Source organism: Salarias fasciatus, chromosome 2, assembly GCF_902148845.1.
Source record: "Salarias fasciatus chromosome 2, fSalaFa1.1, whole genome shotgun sequence".
In the NCBI taxonomy this organism is placed as follows: Eukaryota; Metazoa; Chordata; class Actinopteri; order Blenniiformes; family Blenniidae; genus Salarias; species Salarias fasciatus.
The window spans coordinates 18329547-18348195 of record NC_043746.1 but is presented as its reverse complement, the minus strand read 5'-3'; the positions used below and the strand labels follow the sequence as shown (position 1 = coordinate 18348195).

At 44.3% G+C, this 18649-nt stretch overlaps 2 protein-coding genes across 2 annotated transcripts; both read left to right on the top strand.

Annotated features, from left to right (window-relative positions):
- The first annotated feature begins 682 nt into the window (after positions 1-682).
- On the top strand, positions 683-6359 carry tspan6 (tetraspanin 6). The gene is made up of 8 exons (XM_030114993.1): positions 683-860; positions 4647-4835; positions 4931-5005; positions 5087-5182; positions 5320-5478; positions 5567-5650; positions 5977-6065; positions 6228-6359. The coding sequence occupies exons 1-7, from the start codon at positions 774-776 to the stop codon at positions 6043-6045; spliced, it is 759 nt and encodes a 252-aa protein (XP_029970853.1). The 5' UTR covers positions 683-773; the 3' UTR covers positions 6046-6065; positions 6228-6359.
- A 2365-nt stretch (positions 6360-8724) lies between these two features.
- mid1ip1l (MID1 interacting protein 1, like) lies at positions 8725-10115 on the top strand. The gene is made up of 2 exons (XM_030112120.1): positions 8725-8880; positions 9198-10115. The coding sequence occupies exon 2, from the start codon at positions 9300-9302 to the stop codon at positions 9795-9797; it is 498 nt and encodes a 165-aa protein (XP_029967980.1). The 5' UTR covers positions 8725-8880; positions 9198-9299; the 3' UTR covers positions 9798-10115.
- The last annotated feature ends 8534 nt before the right edge of the window (positions 10116-18649 follow it).

Here is an 18649-nt window from a genome sequence, read left to right as displayed (position 1 = left end):
CCAACTGAGCTACTGTCTGTTTCTAACTGCTTATTCCCCACCCCCCACAACCCCATTTGAGCATTTCGATGATATTTTGCAGCTTGTATCTATTTTTATATTACTTCACTGTCCGGATTACATTTAAATTTTCACTGTAAACGACAAATGAGAATAAATATTCTAGTCTAATGTAAAAACAAAGTTTTCCAATTAACAAATGAAGACTATGCAAATAATTAGGTCATTACAATTCCACATAGAGTAAGTTAAATGACTGAGAACAAACAGTGATGGAGGCTGTGCTGTGATAATAATAATAATAATAATAATAATAATAATAATAATAATAATAATAATAATAATAATAATTGGGTTTCTTACGCATTACGTCTTCTTACGTCAATCTTACGTCCTTACATTTTAAAAAAATATTAATGTGACGTTATTTGTGCAAAATATTTCACTTTAATAAGTTTTTGTAACAACGACAATGCAAGGGTTTCCTTTTTTAAAATCTTTTTCTATAAAGAACAATTTGAAAGTGAGCGTCGCTGCTGCCTCTCGTCTCTCCACGAAGAGAAACTGTTCGCCTTCAGGAAAGTGAATCTGGCTCAGTGACGACACTTCCCCTCTTTTTTTTTTCCCCTTGGATCTTTTCCCGAAGTTTTTTTTTTCCTTCCTCCCCCTCCTCCCCCTCCTCCTCCTCCTCCTCCTCCTCCGTTCTCCTCTCCGGGACCGTGAAGTCAACTTTCTGGTGTTTTTCGGCCGTTAACCGAAGCTCCAGCAGCAGCATGTCGCCGCCGTCGCGTCGCCTCCAGACGAAGCCGGTGATCACCTGCCTGAAGACCTTCCTCATCTCCTACAGCCTGGTCTTCTGGGTGAGTCGGCGGCCCGGGGAATGGGGGGCAGCGGGACCAACAATGGGCTCAAAGCGGCGGCGCTGCCAACGAGGCGGCGGACGTACTCGTCTCCTCGGTCGCTCCCGGAGTGAAACGTGTCCTTTCTGGAATCCGCCGCTCCGATTTTCCTGATTTTCAATCGACCACTTGTTGAGAAGCCAGCGGCCGTTTGGAGACATTAAAGCTGTTTGAGTTGTACCGATTCACCGAGAGCTGCTGTTAGCTGCTAATGTCACCGAAAACATCTGATGAAACACCCATTTATTACTCACTGCTAGTAATCTAACACAGGAAAGTTAACTTATCCGTGTTATGCATTAAAACCCGAATGATACCTTGAATGATAATGGTCGATCAGACCTTCGTCGATAAATCGTATGGAAGCTGTGGGTGCAGGGAGCTGTGGAGAGGTTTGTGTACAGAATGTAATGCTAACTATTCAACCAATCAGTTCCAGAGTGGCCCACCTTCAAGATGTCTTAATGTGACTTGAAGTTGTGTTTTTAAAGTATACATCCTCAGCATGCTGTGATGTTGGCTGTCTCAGTCTGCATGGCCAACTCTTTACCAGCACAACTACTCACCAACCAGTCAAAATCCTGCCGTCAATAGGAAGTGTGTCTTCACAGGCTTGACATCTCAAACCGTGACCGGTTCTTCATCTCTGCCTCCTCCATCTCTGACTCAGTTGAAGTTTGCATCGCTCAGTGAAACGTGTTGCATCCATGTTTGTGAAATCCACGCCACACGCTTCTGATTTATGTCTAGTTAATGTTGAGGCAGCCTCAGGATCTAATATGTGGTCCTCCTGGTGATGCATTGTGTTAAGTCTTGACCTTGGGGACTGCAGGGGACCTGGGTTTGAACCCAAACCACCTCATTAATCATTTGTGTGTGGATCTACTTTTGTTTTAGACTGCCTTTTGTAATGTTGTTATCTCTAATGTTGTTAAAACTATACTTACCCACATCAAAGAAAAATATAATTAGGATTGACTGTAATCTAAACTTCCCATTACATTCACTTTGTTATCTGGAGGACTCCTGGTTCAAAAGTTTGGGGAACACTTATCTTGAGAATAGCTCCAGTTCTCTCGACAATCCAGATCACTCAGTTTGATTTAGCTTCAGAGGGCAGATCCACAGGGGGAAATGTAATATTTGTATTGATTCTGTGCAGACAGTGGCCAGATCCCAGGATGTTTTGACTGCCGTCATAAAAGTGAAAGAAGAAACCACAAACCAAATACTTTTATCTCCCCCCCAAAAAAGCCCAGCCGCCCTCTTTGAAGCTGCTAGATGGCAGTGTTGTAGGTTTTCTGCTCTCCTAATATTTTTTAGTGTCTGAAATAAAAATCATTCAAGTATAGACAAAAAAAAATCAAGTTGAAATTTGTAGTGTATTGATCGAGACAGTATTTATTAAATGTTACAGTTTCTCATACCCCAAACTGAATGTTCCCCATTAATGTTTGAGTTTCATATTCCCAGAGTTTGAAAAATTAATTGAATCATAAAATGCAAAACCAGTATATCATATAGGAGTGAACAAACCAGAACATGTTTACCGACAAAATTGAATCTGTTCTGTAAATAGCTATTGATTACCTTTCTTTCAGTAGATTCTTGACTCCACAGTTCAGTCATTATCGCATCCTCTTATCTGATTTTCACCAAGACAGTAAAATTTATGGCTCAAATGAAACAAACTATTTAAGACACCGGGACGATTAAGGCATACTTTATTTGTTTCCTTTTTTAAACACAGTGACCGAAGTGGGGGCAGGGAAAGTAATGATACAACTTACAAGCCCATTTACGCTTAGTGTATGTTTATTTACAGAGGATCAACCTGAGCTGGTCTCCTGAAGAAAATGGGCTCTTATCTTCTAAATGGGCTCTCCCTGTTAATCTTTGTAGTGAGCAAACAGCCATGTGTGGCTGCTGCCAACACGGAGTTCGGGTCAGTGCTTTTATCTGGCAATTTACTGCTGCTGGCTGGTGGAGCTGAAGCCTTCCCTCCAGCTAATGACCAGAGGGGGTGGGGGTAGGGGGGGAGGAGGAGTGTTAAAGGAAAAGATGCTGAGATGATTACACCACGTCCGAGGCTGCGAGCCCTTCTCTGCTTCGCTTCCGCTCAGACAGGTAAAGGAGGAATCACACAACGTGTGATTGACAGACGACAGGAGCGGAGTTGATTGAATATAAAGTCTGTATCCTGTTTTTCTAAGATGCAATCTCTCCCAGAACCCTTCTGTGTTTGCTCCCGTGGGAACTGTGGATTAAATAAAGGAAATCAATAAGGTAAATTGTGTTTCACATGGATTTGGCCCGTCCTGGTTCCTAAGTGAAAATTTCCCAGAGTCCGTGTCGATCTTCAGTCAGAGTAGATAAAATTTAGCAAATTATGCCGCCCACAGAGCTTTTCCCCTCCAAATCTGATGATGGAGGCCAGCTAAACATCAGTGCAAGAGCTTATAACTCTCATCCAAATGTAGTCTGGGTTTTATTTCAGTACAAAGCGGACGGGCTAATGAAGCGATCAGGGGGACGGCTCAGGTTGAGCTGATCAGAGATAAGGCCAGAGAGGTCAGGTTGACAAAGATAATGAACATAATGGACAAAGGATGGTGTAGAGGAGAGGAACTGGAGGAGATTCATGGAGGTAATGAAGAGGACGTGGAGACTGAGGCAGATGAAGCTGAAAGGAGCAGCCGAAAGACAGAGGAGGGATCAATAACCTGTCAGGAAGTGATCAGGAATACGTCGATAACACACATTCTTATTCCAGTTAAATGCTAAACTTTTTTTTCTGGTGATCCTACACTCATTGTGAAGCTGCTGAATAATTTTCAAGGGATTTTCTTTTAATCCAGTGTGAAGATTTTTTTATACACTATATTAAAGAATAATCTTTCTTGCATTTCCCTGTTTCTAAATACCACCTTCACAAACACCTGCAAATCACTGTTGAAGTTACGATAATGATATTTCAATTTAACATGATTAAAAATTGTTGCATCAGAGAACATATCCAAAGCACAGGAAGCTGTATGAAAGGGGACAATAAATAATATGAAATCATGATGCAATAACCGAGCAATCATGATAAAAGGAAAGCAAACATGTCGATAATTAAAATGTGTCAAACAGTGTAACTGCAGGGGATGTGGAGGATTTGTTCTTGCTGGGGTTTGACCACCTGCCTGGCAGCAACAGGGACATTTTTATCGTTTCACTATTTTGCGTTTTCTTTTTGTTTAAACATTTCACATTTTCAGATACAGTTTAGAGCTGCAGAAACGGCACATTTTACAAATCGGTCAGCAACAGAAATATGTAACCTGGAAACTGCTGCGAAAATTAAAATACTGAACTCTGAGTAGTCATTTTCTTTCTTTTGGAATAAAGAACAAAACAAGAAAAGTATCAATAAAAACACAAAGAACTTCAGACTGAAAATAGTATCTTTGCTTGATTACATCTTTATGCATCAGTCATCCAGATTAAACATTGAGATTTGTTGACACCTTTCCAAAAACACTTATCATTTGAGAACTTTTATGTTTTCTTGGTGTAAAAATGAGATTTTCTTTGTCTCCAGCCAGAGAGCTGTTGTTGATTTTAATCCCGTTTTGATTACAGTACACAACCACTGCGGTTTTTCTTTGGAAGCCGCCGAGTGTTTTCTGGCCTTTAATCTTGCGCCGTGTGTCTCTGTGGTTCCTCGGCGGCGGCGCTGACTCGCCCTGTCGTCGCCTTCAGTTCACAGGCGTGATCCTGCTGGGCGTCGGGGTGTGGGGGAAGGTGATCCTGGAGACCTACTTCTCTCTGGCGCCCAAAGAGGGCACCAATGCGCCATATGTCCTCATCGGGACCGGAGCCATCATCGTTATTTTCGGCCTCTTCGGCTGCTTCGCCACATGCCGCGGCAGCCCATGGATGCTCAAACTGGTGAGTGCAGGAGGCGTTGGGAAAGTTTGCTCCCAGGTCTGAAACCCCCCCCAACACCCCCCCCCACATCACTGTCTTCCTTCCTGTTCCCGCAGTATGCCATGTTTCTGACCTTGGTGTTCCTGGCTGAGCTGGTCGCCGGCGTGTCGGGCTTCATCTTCAGGCACGAGGTCAGAAGCTGAACCCCCCCCCCCCCCCCAACTCTACTCAGCTCATTCATCTTCTAACCTACTTTGTTCTGTCTTCACCAGATCAAAGACACGTTAGGCACCGCCTTTACAAAGGCCGTGAAGTCCTACAACTCCACCGACAGCAGCAGCACAGCCGTCGACTTCATCCAGAGGAAAGTAAGGCAGAGATTTTACTGTCACTGTGAAAGACACATGAAATGAAAAAGTATCTCCCACAGCAAATACCCCTTTCTTTTCTCTTCCTTTTAAAATGAATTGTACCACCTTGTGTTATTTGTGATGCTCCCATGCAGCTGCACTGCTGCGGTGTGAAGAACTACACCGACTGGGAAGAGACGGCTTACTTTAAAGAGAGCGGCTTCCCGCTCAGCTGCTGCAACACCGACATCGCCACCTGCACCCCGGAGAGCCTGAAAGACCGCGACAAGGCCGGGAAGGAGGTCTACCAGACGGTGAGCGAGGGACAAACAGCGGGAGTCGTTTAGGTAACAAACAATCCCAGCAGTTCGTCTTCAATGTCTCCGTTTTGCTTCCATGCAGGGCTGCTTCGCTCTGGTGACCAGTATGATGGAGAGTAACCTGGGGATCATCGCTGGCATCTCTTTTGGGATCGCTTTCTTCCAGGTACCCGCTTAGTTATTCTGGATTTGGGGGAAAAGCTAAAAAGATGAAGGGAACTTACGTTGTCTTTTACAAACAGTAATATATTTAAAATGAAGCTCAGAAAAAAAGACCGGAGGACCAAAATTGTTAATCAGGTTCTTTGACAGCCGATCTTCAGCTACATCGATATCCCATCCGAGCACTGATGTTGTTTCCTCTTACACTGGTGTGCAGCTGGGTGTGACCGAGTCAACAGTTCGTGACTGCAGAGTTTTGCTCTCATGAAGGAGAAATCAAGGGTATTGTAGGCGTAAGCGAGCTGTGACGACTTCCTGTTTTCTTCTCAGCTCATCGGGGTTTTCCTGGCCTGCTGCTTGTCTCGATACATCACCAACAACCAATATGAGATGGTCTAACAGTTCCCCTCATCAGTCAGGTAGGAGATTATAATGGCAGTGGTCAGAGCTTTAAATTGTCTGTTTTTTTGTTTTTGTGTAATATTCATCTCCTGCTGTTATGCCGAGTTCTGCTGAACTGTAAAATGATCAATCATCTTTATTCCTGTTGTTTTGATGGCTGCTGTGTTTTGTGTCTGCAGGTGACTGACGGGCAGCTCCTGGTGGAAAACTGAGTTCATACTTTTAAAATTCTATATGTGTGTGTTAGTTGATATCATTTTAGAGGGAAAAACACTTCTATTCGATCTGGCCCATGACAAAGGAACAGAAGGGAAACGTGTTGAAGAAGAATGAAAAAACACAGCTGAGTTTGACCAAATGGAAAGTTCTTTTTGTTTATTATTTGTTGTTTTTTTCTTTTTTTTTGTTTCACTCCTGGGATATAATTAGGGAATTTTCACTAAGCGTCAGTGTCTTTTTGTAGTTAAATAACTTGTGAACATTTCAATTTCTTGACTTGCTGCTGCCTTTATTTTTAATTTTTTGCTAAAACTAGTGTGTAGTCGAGCAGATAATATTGAATAAGCTGATAAATGTTGAACCTCTGCAACACTACATGTGTCTCTACTTGTGAAAACTCCCGAGCGGACAGGAGGCCCCCACCCTGAAATCTAGTTTGTGCCATTTACGAGTCGTTTTTTGCAAACGAAGCCTTGGTGAAATGCTCCGGCCACTGCAGTTTAAAGCAGCACGTCCAGCTTCATATGACAGGTTTTTTTTTTTCAGTGTTAAATTGTTCTTCTTTTGTGGATGCATGTGAAATACTTGGGAAAAAAATAAATAAAGTTCAGTATCATTGACAGTGTGTTTTGTGGGAGTGGCATGAACATGTCTGCTCAGCAGATGCAATGCATACTTTGGCACACACACACACACACACACACACACACACACACACACGGCTCGTCTGTTTGTGGCCTTCTGAAGGATTCTCAAAGAAACAGATGTTGGCTTTTTCATCAACAAATACTTTCTCACAGATGCTACTAGTTTCAGTAGACACTCACCAGATATTCTGTTTGGTAACATTACCTCTTTTTCTGTACTGTAATACTTTATCTGAAGTGATCCAGCACAAAACATTCTGCCTTTGCAAACATAATGAGGTTAACTTTTTATTTGAAATCATTATTGATTCCCTTCATGTAACCACATGTTAACTTTTGAACTCGACTGCTTATATTGAGGCTCTTCTAATATTCTTATTAACATGCACATGCAGGCAGAGCTGTGGTACATAACGTTAGACTGTACTGTCTAAAAACAAACCACATTGCACATGAATATGCATTTAATTTTGCATAAACTCAGAGCATTAGTACAAATTGTCTTGGGTCCAGAACTTTGGACATCATTTCATGTCCATTAGTAGCAACACAAATTGAAAATCTCTTGTTTTCACCCTCAATCATTTCAGCAGACACGCATGGTTGCTCGTATTATTGGTGACACACGAAACGTGTTTTTTAGGACTGTGAGAGAAAAACAATGTGTGACTTTAAGAAAAAAAAAACTGTCTCAATGTGAAAATTGGTCCATAGGATATTTTGAACTGATAACTTCAAACACTTTTCTTATTGAGACTTATTGACTCAAAATTTTTAATGGAAGTAACTCTTCCTCTCAGAGATGACAGACAACACTGAACAGTAGATGGTAGTGAAGCCTCTGTTGTTGCAGCAGTGAAATCAATCCAACCAAACTAAAATAAGCCGAATGAGATCACTGACTCACAATGAGTTTGATATTTGATGATTGGAAGCGATAATTTCTCTGTTAATGGTTCATTGTGGTCCAAATCCATTTTGAGGTTGGGAAAACCTTTAGATGAACGGAAAAATTGAAGATTATAATGTTTCTGTTATTATTATTTGGTGTTGGTTTGACTTCACAGAGATTTCTCCTTGTTAATGCCACATCATTCTTCCGTGCTGTTTTATTCACTGTTGGGTGGGAGGCTGGTGGCCTTGGTCCAAAGCACACCCTGGACAGGTCTATCAGTGTAAACACAGACACGTGCATACGTACGGTCACTCCTATGGACGATTTAATCTGTTTTAAACTTGGTGCACAGTGAGAACATGCAAACTTTGCTGCAACAACTTCCTTAAACCAATCCTGGTTCAGTGATTTTATCTGGCAAAAAAGAGTCTCTTACTGTAAATGGTAGGATTCAAAATTATTTTCAAAATAAACTCAGTATGCATTTTTTGTCTTGAGCGTGTAAAACAGCAGGTGGCAGTAATGTGCAATAAACCCCAGCAGCTGCAGAAGGGGGAGGCGACTCTAAAGGCGAGAGATACGGGGTAGAAATACTGCAAAAAGCTGTAATTTCATTGAGGGAGGGGTTGCTGTTGTGCTTTCGTGATGCAAATACTTTCTAAATTGCACAAACTGTAACTTGCACCCGTGCTGCCTTCAGGGTACAAACGGCGGTGGGAAAAGCGAGGCGTGAACAGGGTGCAGCTCTCTGCAGACAAAACGCATGACAGTGGCTGTGAACTCTCTCCCCATTGGCCGCTTTGGGATCAGATGCTGTGCGGACCCGCCCACGTGCTCGTGCAGCCCAATGGGCTGTGCAGATCCGTGCAGGGGGGGGCGGGCGGCGCTGCGCCTCCACCACCCTCAGCCGGCTGCCGGGTATAAAGCCGGGCAGAGCTGCCGGTCAGTTGGGGGAAAATTTGCACTTTTCTTCCCAGCGGGTGGTGTTCGTTGCTGCTGCCGTGTGCCTGAGGAGTCTGGGTTATCTAACCAACGACGACAAAGATCCTCTCAGGTTTCCTCGCTGTTCAGGTCAGTCTGTGCTCGGTTTTCTTCCCCTTACATCCGGTTCGATGTTTGATCTCAGCAGCAGGAAGTCAAGGTCATCCTGATGCGATTCTGGCTCCTCGATGCGGCACCATTAGATGATTGTTCGGTTCTGAAATACTGCTGAGGTTCTGTGTTGGATTTACTGATGGAGATGTGTGGCCGGTGTCTGCTGAGCTGTGCTCCACTCGCCCTGCAGGGTTACCCACGATTATGTAAAGCTGTGCTTCAAAGGATTTGCTTTTTATGTTATTTCTCATCAGTCCTTCCTTTGGCCTCATGCTTTCTCTCGCTTCCTGCAGATCAGCCGTCTGTGAAACCCCGTGCAGCTCTCCCCTCAAAAGGAAACTAAATTCCACCCACCTGCCTGCACGTAAAAGAACCACTGCACCCAAGCCTTCAAGATGATGCAGATCAGCAGCGACCCGGCCAGCAACAAGCACTCGCTCATCAACGTCATGCACCGCTTCATCGCCGCGGCCAACAACATGGACGAGACCATCATGGTGCCCAGCCTGCTCAGGGACATGCCCCTGGAGGAGCAGGCGGCCGGCGAGGTGGAGGCCAACAACAACGAGCCGCCCTGCCCCAACAAGCAGAGGGACATGTACGAGCACTACCTGCTCCTCAAGTCCATCAAGAACGACATGGAGTGGGGCCTGCTGAAGCGGGAGATGAGCAGCGGCGCCAGCTTTTTGGAGATGGCGGTGAAGCAGGAGGAGCAGCGGCAGCAGCCGGCGGTGACGGGCGAGCTGCCGCTGGAGGACAACGCGGACCTGGAGCACCAGTTCCACTACCACCTCAGAGGACTGTTTGGAGTTCTGTCCAAGCTCACGCTGCAGGCCGACCACCTGACCAACAGGTACAAGAGGGAGATCGGCGGAGGGAACTTCATGAGATAGAAGTCACCTGGCCGCCGTTGTTCGTCCTCCCCCCCGGTCGGCTGGACTGCTTTAACTTGCAACAATGGGACGTTTTGTGAAAGGGGGGCCCCCCAGTCTCTTTTCAGACAAATCCTCAATGGACGGTGAAGCGACCCGGGCGCCCTGTTCCAACCCTGAAAAGCAACACTCCAACCCTCTGCTTCCCCCTCCATCCCCAAACCGGTGAAGCCTGCGAGCGTCCGCCTGCAGAGGCGGGACACTCTGTACTCGGGTGGAGGTTTATGAGTCTGAGCGCAGTCCAGATGAAGCACAGCTCTTGGTTATGCAGGACCGTTTCCCTCAATTTGTCTTCATTTGGAAATCTTAATTGTCACCAGAGTTAAGTGGGTTTTTTAGAAGAAATGGTTTCTGCCTGTAGGAGATACTGAATGCTGGTTATTCTGTCCCCTTATTTTTAAAATTTTAAATTATTTTGACGCTGAGCTGAAGGGCTTTTAACTCTTTCCACTTGGTATTACTGTAACATGGTGTGCCTTGACTTTTATTTTTGTAAGCCCTGTTCAGTAACTTCCCCGCTGTCTGATTAAATGGCTCATTTGTTTTGTCCTTGACTATTTCAAAAACAGATTTTATATTGATGCAGGAAATGCAGTAAAACTGAAATAAATACTGTAAACTTGAAACCGGTTTCCTTGTTTTCTCTCTGACAGCAGGATGTTTGAAGTCGCTCTGCCTGATGGTGCTGTTTGAACTGCTTGAGGCTGTAGGCAGATGTAAAATACACACTTGACTTTGAGGTTTTGTGCAGGTTTAATACCTTTTATGTAATGTTGGCACTCAGGGGAATTGGGTGCTTTACTGAGGATTTACTTAAAGGAGAAGATGTAAAGAGGTCACAGCTCTCCTCAAGCAGAATTAACCCTGAAGTCCGTTACATGTGACTCCTCTGTTATGCAAATGCCCTACAATAATGTAATTAAGTTGTACCTTAATTATTTCTCTCACCATAAAATAACTACAACGTACTGCGGAACGCTTAAATATATTGTAGCTAGAGTGTTTTTTAGTATACTTATGGAAAGTAATAGTACTGAGTAGTCTCCATGTAGCTTTCATGATAATGTAGATTTGATGATCATCTGCATAAAACATGACACTCGGTGGTCGGCCGTTGCCTGAGTTGAGAGCATAAATTTGGAAAACGGCACCCTGAACACGATCTTTTCAACATTTGCAGGAGTTTGAGGATGTGCAGGTATCAATCACACACTCCTGCAGTTTCTGCAAGTCGAACGTGACGGCAGTGGGGCCTGAACGAAACATTAAATTGATCTATACGTCGCTCCTACCAGCTGCCACATCTATCCATCACGAAGTGAAGCCCTCCCCTTAGCAACAGCTCCACCAAGAGCAGCCAATCCGCTGGCAAATGGCGTTTTCCCCCCCGCATCTCTCTCTCTCTCTCTCTCTCGCTCTCTCAAAGGCACGGCGGTGATGAAACGACACTACTGTGATGAAGGGCATCCAGGAAACAATGTGGTCAAACAAACGGGCGCTCCCCCGACTGACCGCGGCGAGGGCGGCCGGGGTCGTGGAGTTTATGCTGAAAGAGTGCTGCCCGGGCCTCGGAGCGAGGAGCTGCGGCAGCTCACCGCTGTTCCCGCTCACAATGGGCCTCACAAGCACGTCAAAATGGCTGTGCTGGTCAGTGTGCCTGAGCGCACGCCCATAAAGTGGGTCAAACAAGCCGGTGACAGCTGGCCTCTTAGGCGGCGGAAAGAGGAATGAGGATTTCTTACACCACAGCTCATTGAATCTGTAGTTGTCCGTTTCATTCACTGATGAGTTCACACTGAAAATGTGTGTTATCTTAAAATGAATATCCAAGTATGATAACAGCAACACAGAGGGCCAGTACATGTCTTTTACAGTAAGGACTTTCAAAACCATTGATTTTTATGTGCTGGTGTTTCTGATACTACACAATATAAAGGCTTAGAGAGGCAAATCAGAAGCTAAATATGAAGGTTTGTCCAAACAAAATGATGTAAACAATTGAAAAAAGCTCCAGATCTGACACCAACATGCAGCTTAACCTCTGACTTAATGATTTTGTTGCACCAGAGGAGCAAATCATTATTCTTAGCTGCAGAAACAAGTTGGTTTTTCAAGGAAAGGCTGAAAAATATCACCAACCACTGAGGTGGGAAAAGCCGGAGTAGGAATCCTGCTTTGTTACTGTAAGGAGAAAAGCTTTATCTGTGTTGCTTTTAGGCATTTTTTTACTCATAAACATTACCTTCTGTAGTCTAACACAAACATCTGTACATTTCATTTCTTATGATAGAATGACTTTTTTCTCATGATTGATTTCTTTCATCTGCTCACGTCTGACTGACGTCAACCTGAATCAATGGAACGATAACACAGAAAATAAGATTCTGTTCTTTCTGTTCTTTAGTTATCAGCATTTTTTAAGAAGAAGACACATTCAAAATCAGGCACTAAGACACATCAGTGGTTTAGTGGTCGGTACTGTTGCCTCATGGCAAAAATATCCCTGGTTCAAATCTAGACGGGTTTCAGTGAATCCTGCCTTCACACATATCAGCTCCTGTAACCCTGAGTTAAATGAAGTGACAAATGGAACCAAGCCGTGGAGAAATAATCAATAGTCAATGGAGAGATGTTCCAGTCTGATGGAGCAACAACAAGAGAAATGTTTCTGATAATCTGGGCTTCTTCCTGATGACTCTCAGTCAATGTGTTTTAGAACATACACAGTGTCCTTTTTCTTCAACACACACTCAATACTTCAAGGAAGTTTTGCAAATGATACTATTACAAATAATACATGATGCACTGGGACGGCAGCACTGAGTAGATCTTTAATATGTCTTTTCTATGCAATAGTATTTGGTAGATGATTATGTGCGGCTTGACCGTTTGATTATCTTTCAATACATCTGCTCTAATTCCTACGTTTTTATTTTAAGTTTCTTTTTTCTGTGAAATGTTTGAGTCAAACAGGTCTCATAGAGCTTGAACCATCTCTATTAATATTCTGCACAAGCCTGGAAACTGTCTTGAGAAACCTGATAGCAAATGGTTGTGGCGGCTCGGCGCTGCAGATGTGAAATGGCTCCAGAGGAGGAAGTGCTGTTTCATCATGCAGTGATACTTCAGGGTTAGGTGTTGTTCTTGTTGTTGTTGTTTTCTTTAAAATGTCAATGTATTTTAGTTTTAAAGCAATGTGTGTGTATGTGAATTTCCAAGGCTGAAAGTAAAGGCCAGAGCTCGGATATAGTCTGATTTATGTGCTGGGTATTTTTGGCGCGGCCGTGGTGTTGTAACGTGTCGGGGCTCTGTGCAATGTGACCGGCGGATCTTGGGACACGGGAGCAGTCTGATGTTGAAAGGCCTGCTGGAGCCGTGCGTGTGGGCGAACGCCGGGTCTCTGCCCCACCTCGCCTGTCAGCATGCGGCAGCGTGAGTGCCGGCTTGGCACACACACAGCAGACTCGGCTGTCCTTTTCCCTGGCAGCGCCTCCTGTCTGTGTTGCTCCACAGCTGTAAAACTGCAACCTGAGGGGAATCAAACCCCCAAACAAGCAGGATGCTCAGATCGTCGCTTTGCGAGGCTGGTCAGATCGAAGCGGTGCTAAATATCAGCTCACATTTAGATGCATATACATGTGGATCTGTGACATTTTCACCGTCTTATCAGTAAGTCCCTCCTGTTTCAGACTTTTCCATGGTAACGGAGCGGCTCCCTGAGCAAACACCTCACTGAGAGTACAGTGCACTGTTTGATTTGGTCCACAGGCTCTTTCAGCAGATTTAACAGGTAGAGTTCAACAGAAGCTGTGTTCAGGAAATACAGGAAGGACAAGAGCGCATTTGTCTGATAAAGACCTGAAACTGTTCAATTTCTTCAGTGTACAAGTTTTTATGATGATAGATGAGTTGTAAAGATTTTTCTCTCATTAATTCCTAAACAAAAACTGTAGCCGTTACCTACATACATGAATATAAATTGCATAGTTTTCCTGTTTAAGAATATTTTCACTGGATTCGTTGATGCATTCGATCTGAAAAAGACGGGATATTCACTTCTGCTAGTTTCTGAATAGAATATCCTCAGTAATTCTGCTCCGAAGGAAATCCCAGTGTTTTACGTGCATCAGGACAGGTTTACCCGAATCGTATAATGTTTATCCTGGTTAAGCATTTTGTATCTGAGGAAACCATAAAGATTTCCAAAGTCCAGTTTGTCGATGAGGGAGCTGCAGCTCATCCAGAGGGTGGAGCGCTCTACACCTGAGCCTCAAGCTGCCTGAGGGTCGAAGCATCGGCTTCAAAATCTCACTTCTGGTCTATGATGCATCTAAATAGATCACAGATTTACCTGTAGAACATGAAAGCTCCATTCCCCTGAGGTCATTATCAAGATGTTTACTCAGTGTTCCCAGAGTCCAAAGCAAATAAGGAAACAGCGAGACTTTTAGTTCCTCCACTTCTCGTCTGTGGAAGAAACTTCCTGAACACCTGAGGATAATAACTTAATTTGTTCTACTTTTATTATTGGGTTTGTTGTAATATGTTTCTTTTCTTCTTGTAAATCACTGAATTTCCTTGTGTCAGAATGGCGCTGTAAAGATCTGACCATTCTCTGTTACAACTATAAATCCTGTGGTTTGATCACAGCACTGGGCTTCAGATAATACTGTCAGCCTGTGAAAGCAGCTTTACCGTTCTTAAAAGAATGATGCATTTTGAATTTAGATGAAGCAGAAGCTCAACTTGGACAACAGCTCATAATATTCATGGGACAAATTGGTGTGTTTGAAAAATAACTTGCTGCGTTCTCGTTGGGAATTAAAAATAATATTAAATGGCACTCTGAGATGTGTAAGAGTCTTTTCCCTCAATGACTGCGAATAAACAGTCCTGCATGACCCAAATCTGGGTCATGGCCCTCCTGAGTTTGCATCTTCAGTGTGTGTGCATGTGTGTGTGTGTGTGTCACCTGCACTTCAACTGATCCTGATTACGATCGTAGCCAGGATAAAGTGAATATAAAGATGGATTAAAGGTTACATGTGACCTGTTTAAAAAGCATTTTATGATCCCTGCTGTTAGCCTGTGTCTTCTTTTATCAGCTCTTTATGGCCTTTATTAGTTGCACCAACCCAGCGAAATGCAGCCTGAATGGCTCAATAAACCCGAGGACTGGTCACGTCACCAACCTTTGGCTCATATTTGACATATTGCTCATATTTTCATTCATATGAAATGATTAATGGTTAACGTATATTTCACGGTGGTCTCGTGTTAACAGTAAACATGATGCGAACTTGACCCGAAGCTTCACTGAGACGTTGTCCCTCATCCACCTGCCGTTTGCAGAGCGCGGGGGAAAGACAGCGAGCAGAGGCAGGATTTCCCCAAACAGATCAATAAAAGCAACTTAAATCGAACACATGCAGGAGTATCAACATAAAAATAAAAGTACAACATCGAAATTGTGCCTGCCAGTGGAGAGGGTAGCGTTCTTGTTTTGACAGAGCTGAATGTGAAGTTGCCCTCCGGCGGGTCCCCAGGTAACAGCTGCTCGTGATTTAATGGAGTTTGTTGTGTAATGTGATGAACGCTGCTTGCGTGCGGCGGGGTTGCCGTTGCCAAGCATTACCCGGGCGTAAGAAGGCCTCGGGCCGCGCACGGCCCCGGCTCACAATGCTCCGCGTTGTGCCGCAGACATAATGTGAACCAGCACGCTCGCACTGATCACATTAACATTTCTGCGTCCGTGAACGTCCACGAGGACGACAGAGAGCGTCTGTCAGGGGCACAGCCACGGCCCGGCAGCTTTCTCCGTAAAAATCCTGGGAAAGTTTCACAGTCAGTGACGTTAAAAACAAACAGAGGCGCTTTTGATCCGGGCGACCGTTTGATAATGTGCTGACTCAGTAATATGATGATATCCTGTTGAAGGAAGGATATCATGTTTTTCATGTGTGAAGTTACAATATGAGACAATACACAATTCTTACTGATTAAATAGTCTATTCTGTGTAATATTCATGTTTCTTTTGTCTCTTGGAGATTTCTTTAGTGAGACTTTTCATGGTTTCTTCGCGATTTTCTGGTCATCTTTCTTTACATCTCTTTTTTGTTGCTTATAAAGTTGTTTTAAACTTGAGCACCCTCATGGTCAATTCCCCCCGTATGGTAGAGTTTTAATCTTTTTTACAATCGTCCTTTCACAATACCTTGTTTTGTTTTATCTTCACATATCGCCTGCTGGGATCAGTTCCCTGATTCAGATAAAGTGGGAGAGGAGATGGACGGATGGATGTTTGAGAGTTATTGCTCTCTCTTTGTAATATCACAGCCATAAAACAAACATCAAAGCTTTAACTAAGAGTCTGGCGCGGCGGCTGTGGCCTTCGGCTGTTTGTGTTTGGATACACAGCTGCGATGCTGGGAACAAGCCGAGGTTTTCCCACTGATCTTCTGCAAAACGAAGGCACCACCCTCCCTCCGCTTCTCCCTGGAGTGTGTGAGAGACCGAGCCCGGCTGGTATCTGTGTGTTCTTTGTTTGGGGAAAAGAGAAGTCAACAAGTGCGTTTGGGCTACAGAGGTCTTCCTTACTGGCGTGGCTCACTTGGGAGGAGAGTGAAGTGAATTCCTGAAAGAACAATCAGGGCTATTTTACTTTACTACGGAGAGGTGCCAGCAGCTCCCAGTGGTCGATTTGCAAACCAAAGACTCCCGGAGGAGACTCTGCCACGGCTGCTAGGCACCGCACCGCCGTCTGCATATCCCCGCTCTGCGCAGAACACGCAAGCAGAGGATCATATAAGGTTATGTAAGAGAGGGGAGTGGGTGGGCGTGGAGTCCAGCTGGAGCAGCTTACAGCCTGACACGGAGCGTCTCTGAGGGTGGACAATCCTCTCAGCGCTGCCTTGTCTGCTGCTCACACACACAAATATAACCCCCTCCATGCTGCCTATGTAGGTCAATACCGGCCTTTGTCACACAAACATGCATGCAGGAGCGGGATGGAGATGGTGTGTGCCACTTCCTATCATCTGGAGCACACTGCATGGTTCATGCAAGTTTCTATGGAACAAACTCAAGGCTTTTACTTAACGGTACTAGAAGTATTCTACCAGAGTTTCTTAGCTCATATACTGTTGTATCGCCTATTTAGATCCCTGTTAATGCGTGCCACATGAATAAGAAATATGCATTTGTGGGATGAGTAGTTTGTCGTCGACAGATCTTTACTGCTGACGACACTCAGTTGAATTACAAATGACTCTCCTTTGGCGGGTGATCAAAGTCTGAAAACACAAAAAAAACTCATTGGACAATAACCAATTTCTCCGACTGGGGCCTCAGAATCACGTAACAGAACCATAAACATCAGGATGGAACCATATTCGGTAATCATTTGATGTCCAGAGTCAGCCATTGGGGGCTGGTGTGGTTGCTTGGCGCAGGACCGACGCCACGCCCCGGTAGGAGAGCCTTAGGGGGCCGAGTTGTTTCAAGGCAGCAGAAGCACGAGAGGAGCAGGAGTCCCACGAGGAAGACTCCCAACATGCTGTTCCAGTCCGAGGGGGATTCATGTTGTGTTGTGGATATTGATGATATAGGTTAAATGTTGGCCTTCATCAGGCCACCAGGACATCAAGTAGGGACATTCTCAAATTGTTGACATTGTTACAGTGTGAAACTCAATGTCAACTAAACGGATCCTGCTTCCAGACTGTCGTCTCCCAGTGTGAATTCTGTGAATTTGCAGAATCTCATCTTGATATTTTCCTGCGGTGAAAATGCCTCTAATAAAGGGATGTCTGACTCTCAGCACCTGAGAATACATAGTTGCAGCAGAATACACTGTTTGACTTAAGCAAAGAAGAAATTACATTTCTATTAACGGGTGCCACTGAAGCACTCTCCAGCAGTTTATCCCAAGAATTTATGTTCCTCACGAATGTCGCTCCTTTTAAAACAGTGACGAACAGGCACAAATTCCTATAGTGTTGGTGTTATGCTGAGCTTTACAGATATTTAGGTTTCTGGTGTGCTTTGTGTACTTTTTTCCTGCATAGGTATCATGTAAATAGAACAAATCTATCCCCTAGATATGGAAATATTTGATTAAAAGCATCTAAACATTACATTTTAAAGTTATTGTTTACTACCGCCTCTCTGCATATTAACCAGTGGCCTGTTTTTTTCACCTGATCTTCACTTTAGTAATTATCAGGTAGGCGGGAGATAACAATCCGGGTCACCCACCCGGTCAGATAACAGTCCTCTGCAGATCAGCGGTTGTGTCTATCTCTGCCCAGCTGCTACATTCAGCCTAATCTGCAGAAGACAAGGACGGGGTGGCAGCCCGGCTGTCTGCGTGAGTGCGTGCGTGCACAATGTCATGAAGGCCTCTATTGTCGTCGGAGTCACTGGAAACCCACACAAACCTCAGAAAACACAGATCAGATTTCCAGCATCAGCATTTGTTTTGCTGCGTGAAACCCTGGCGTCGTCCGTTAAAGCTGAGCTCCACTCGTGTTTTTGTGTATTTGGGGTGAAACAGGACCCCCGTCTATGGTGTGGAAGGTCGCGCAGGTGTGTCCCTGTGTTGTTTCGCCGCTCTGTGTGTTCACTCCATCCACTTCCAAGGACTGCCTTTCAATTTGCCAGAGAAGCACACAAACGCCGGGTTCAGAGGTCAGTGTTGTTGTGATCATCCACCAGTGATTATAGAGCCTAGAAGAGAAAATGAAGTGGTCATAAAACTTATCAATGCTGGTTTTGATTTCTGCACAATTCTGCACAAGATCCTCAGTTTTAT

Bases quoted from the DNA above. Each gene is read 5' to 3' on its own strand.
- mid1ip1l (XM_030112120.1), top strand. From the start codon at position 9,300: ATGATGCAGATCAGCAGCGACCCGGCCAGCAACAAGCACTCGCTCATC.
- tspan6 (XM_030114993.1), top strand. From the start codon at position 774: ATGTCGCCGCCGTCGCGTCGCCTCCAGACGAAGCCGGTGATCACCTGC. The intron at 4,836-4,930 runs GTGAGTGCAGGA...CTGTTCCCGCAG, and splicing joins GCCCATGGATGCTCAAACTG to TATGCCATGTTTCTGACCTT. The intron at 5,651-5,976 runs GTACCCGCTTAG...TTTTCTTCTCAG, and splicing joins TTGGGATCGCTTTCTTCCAG to CTCATCGGGGTTTTCCTGGC.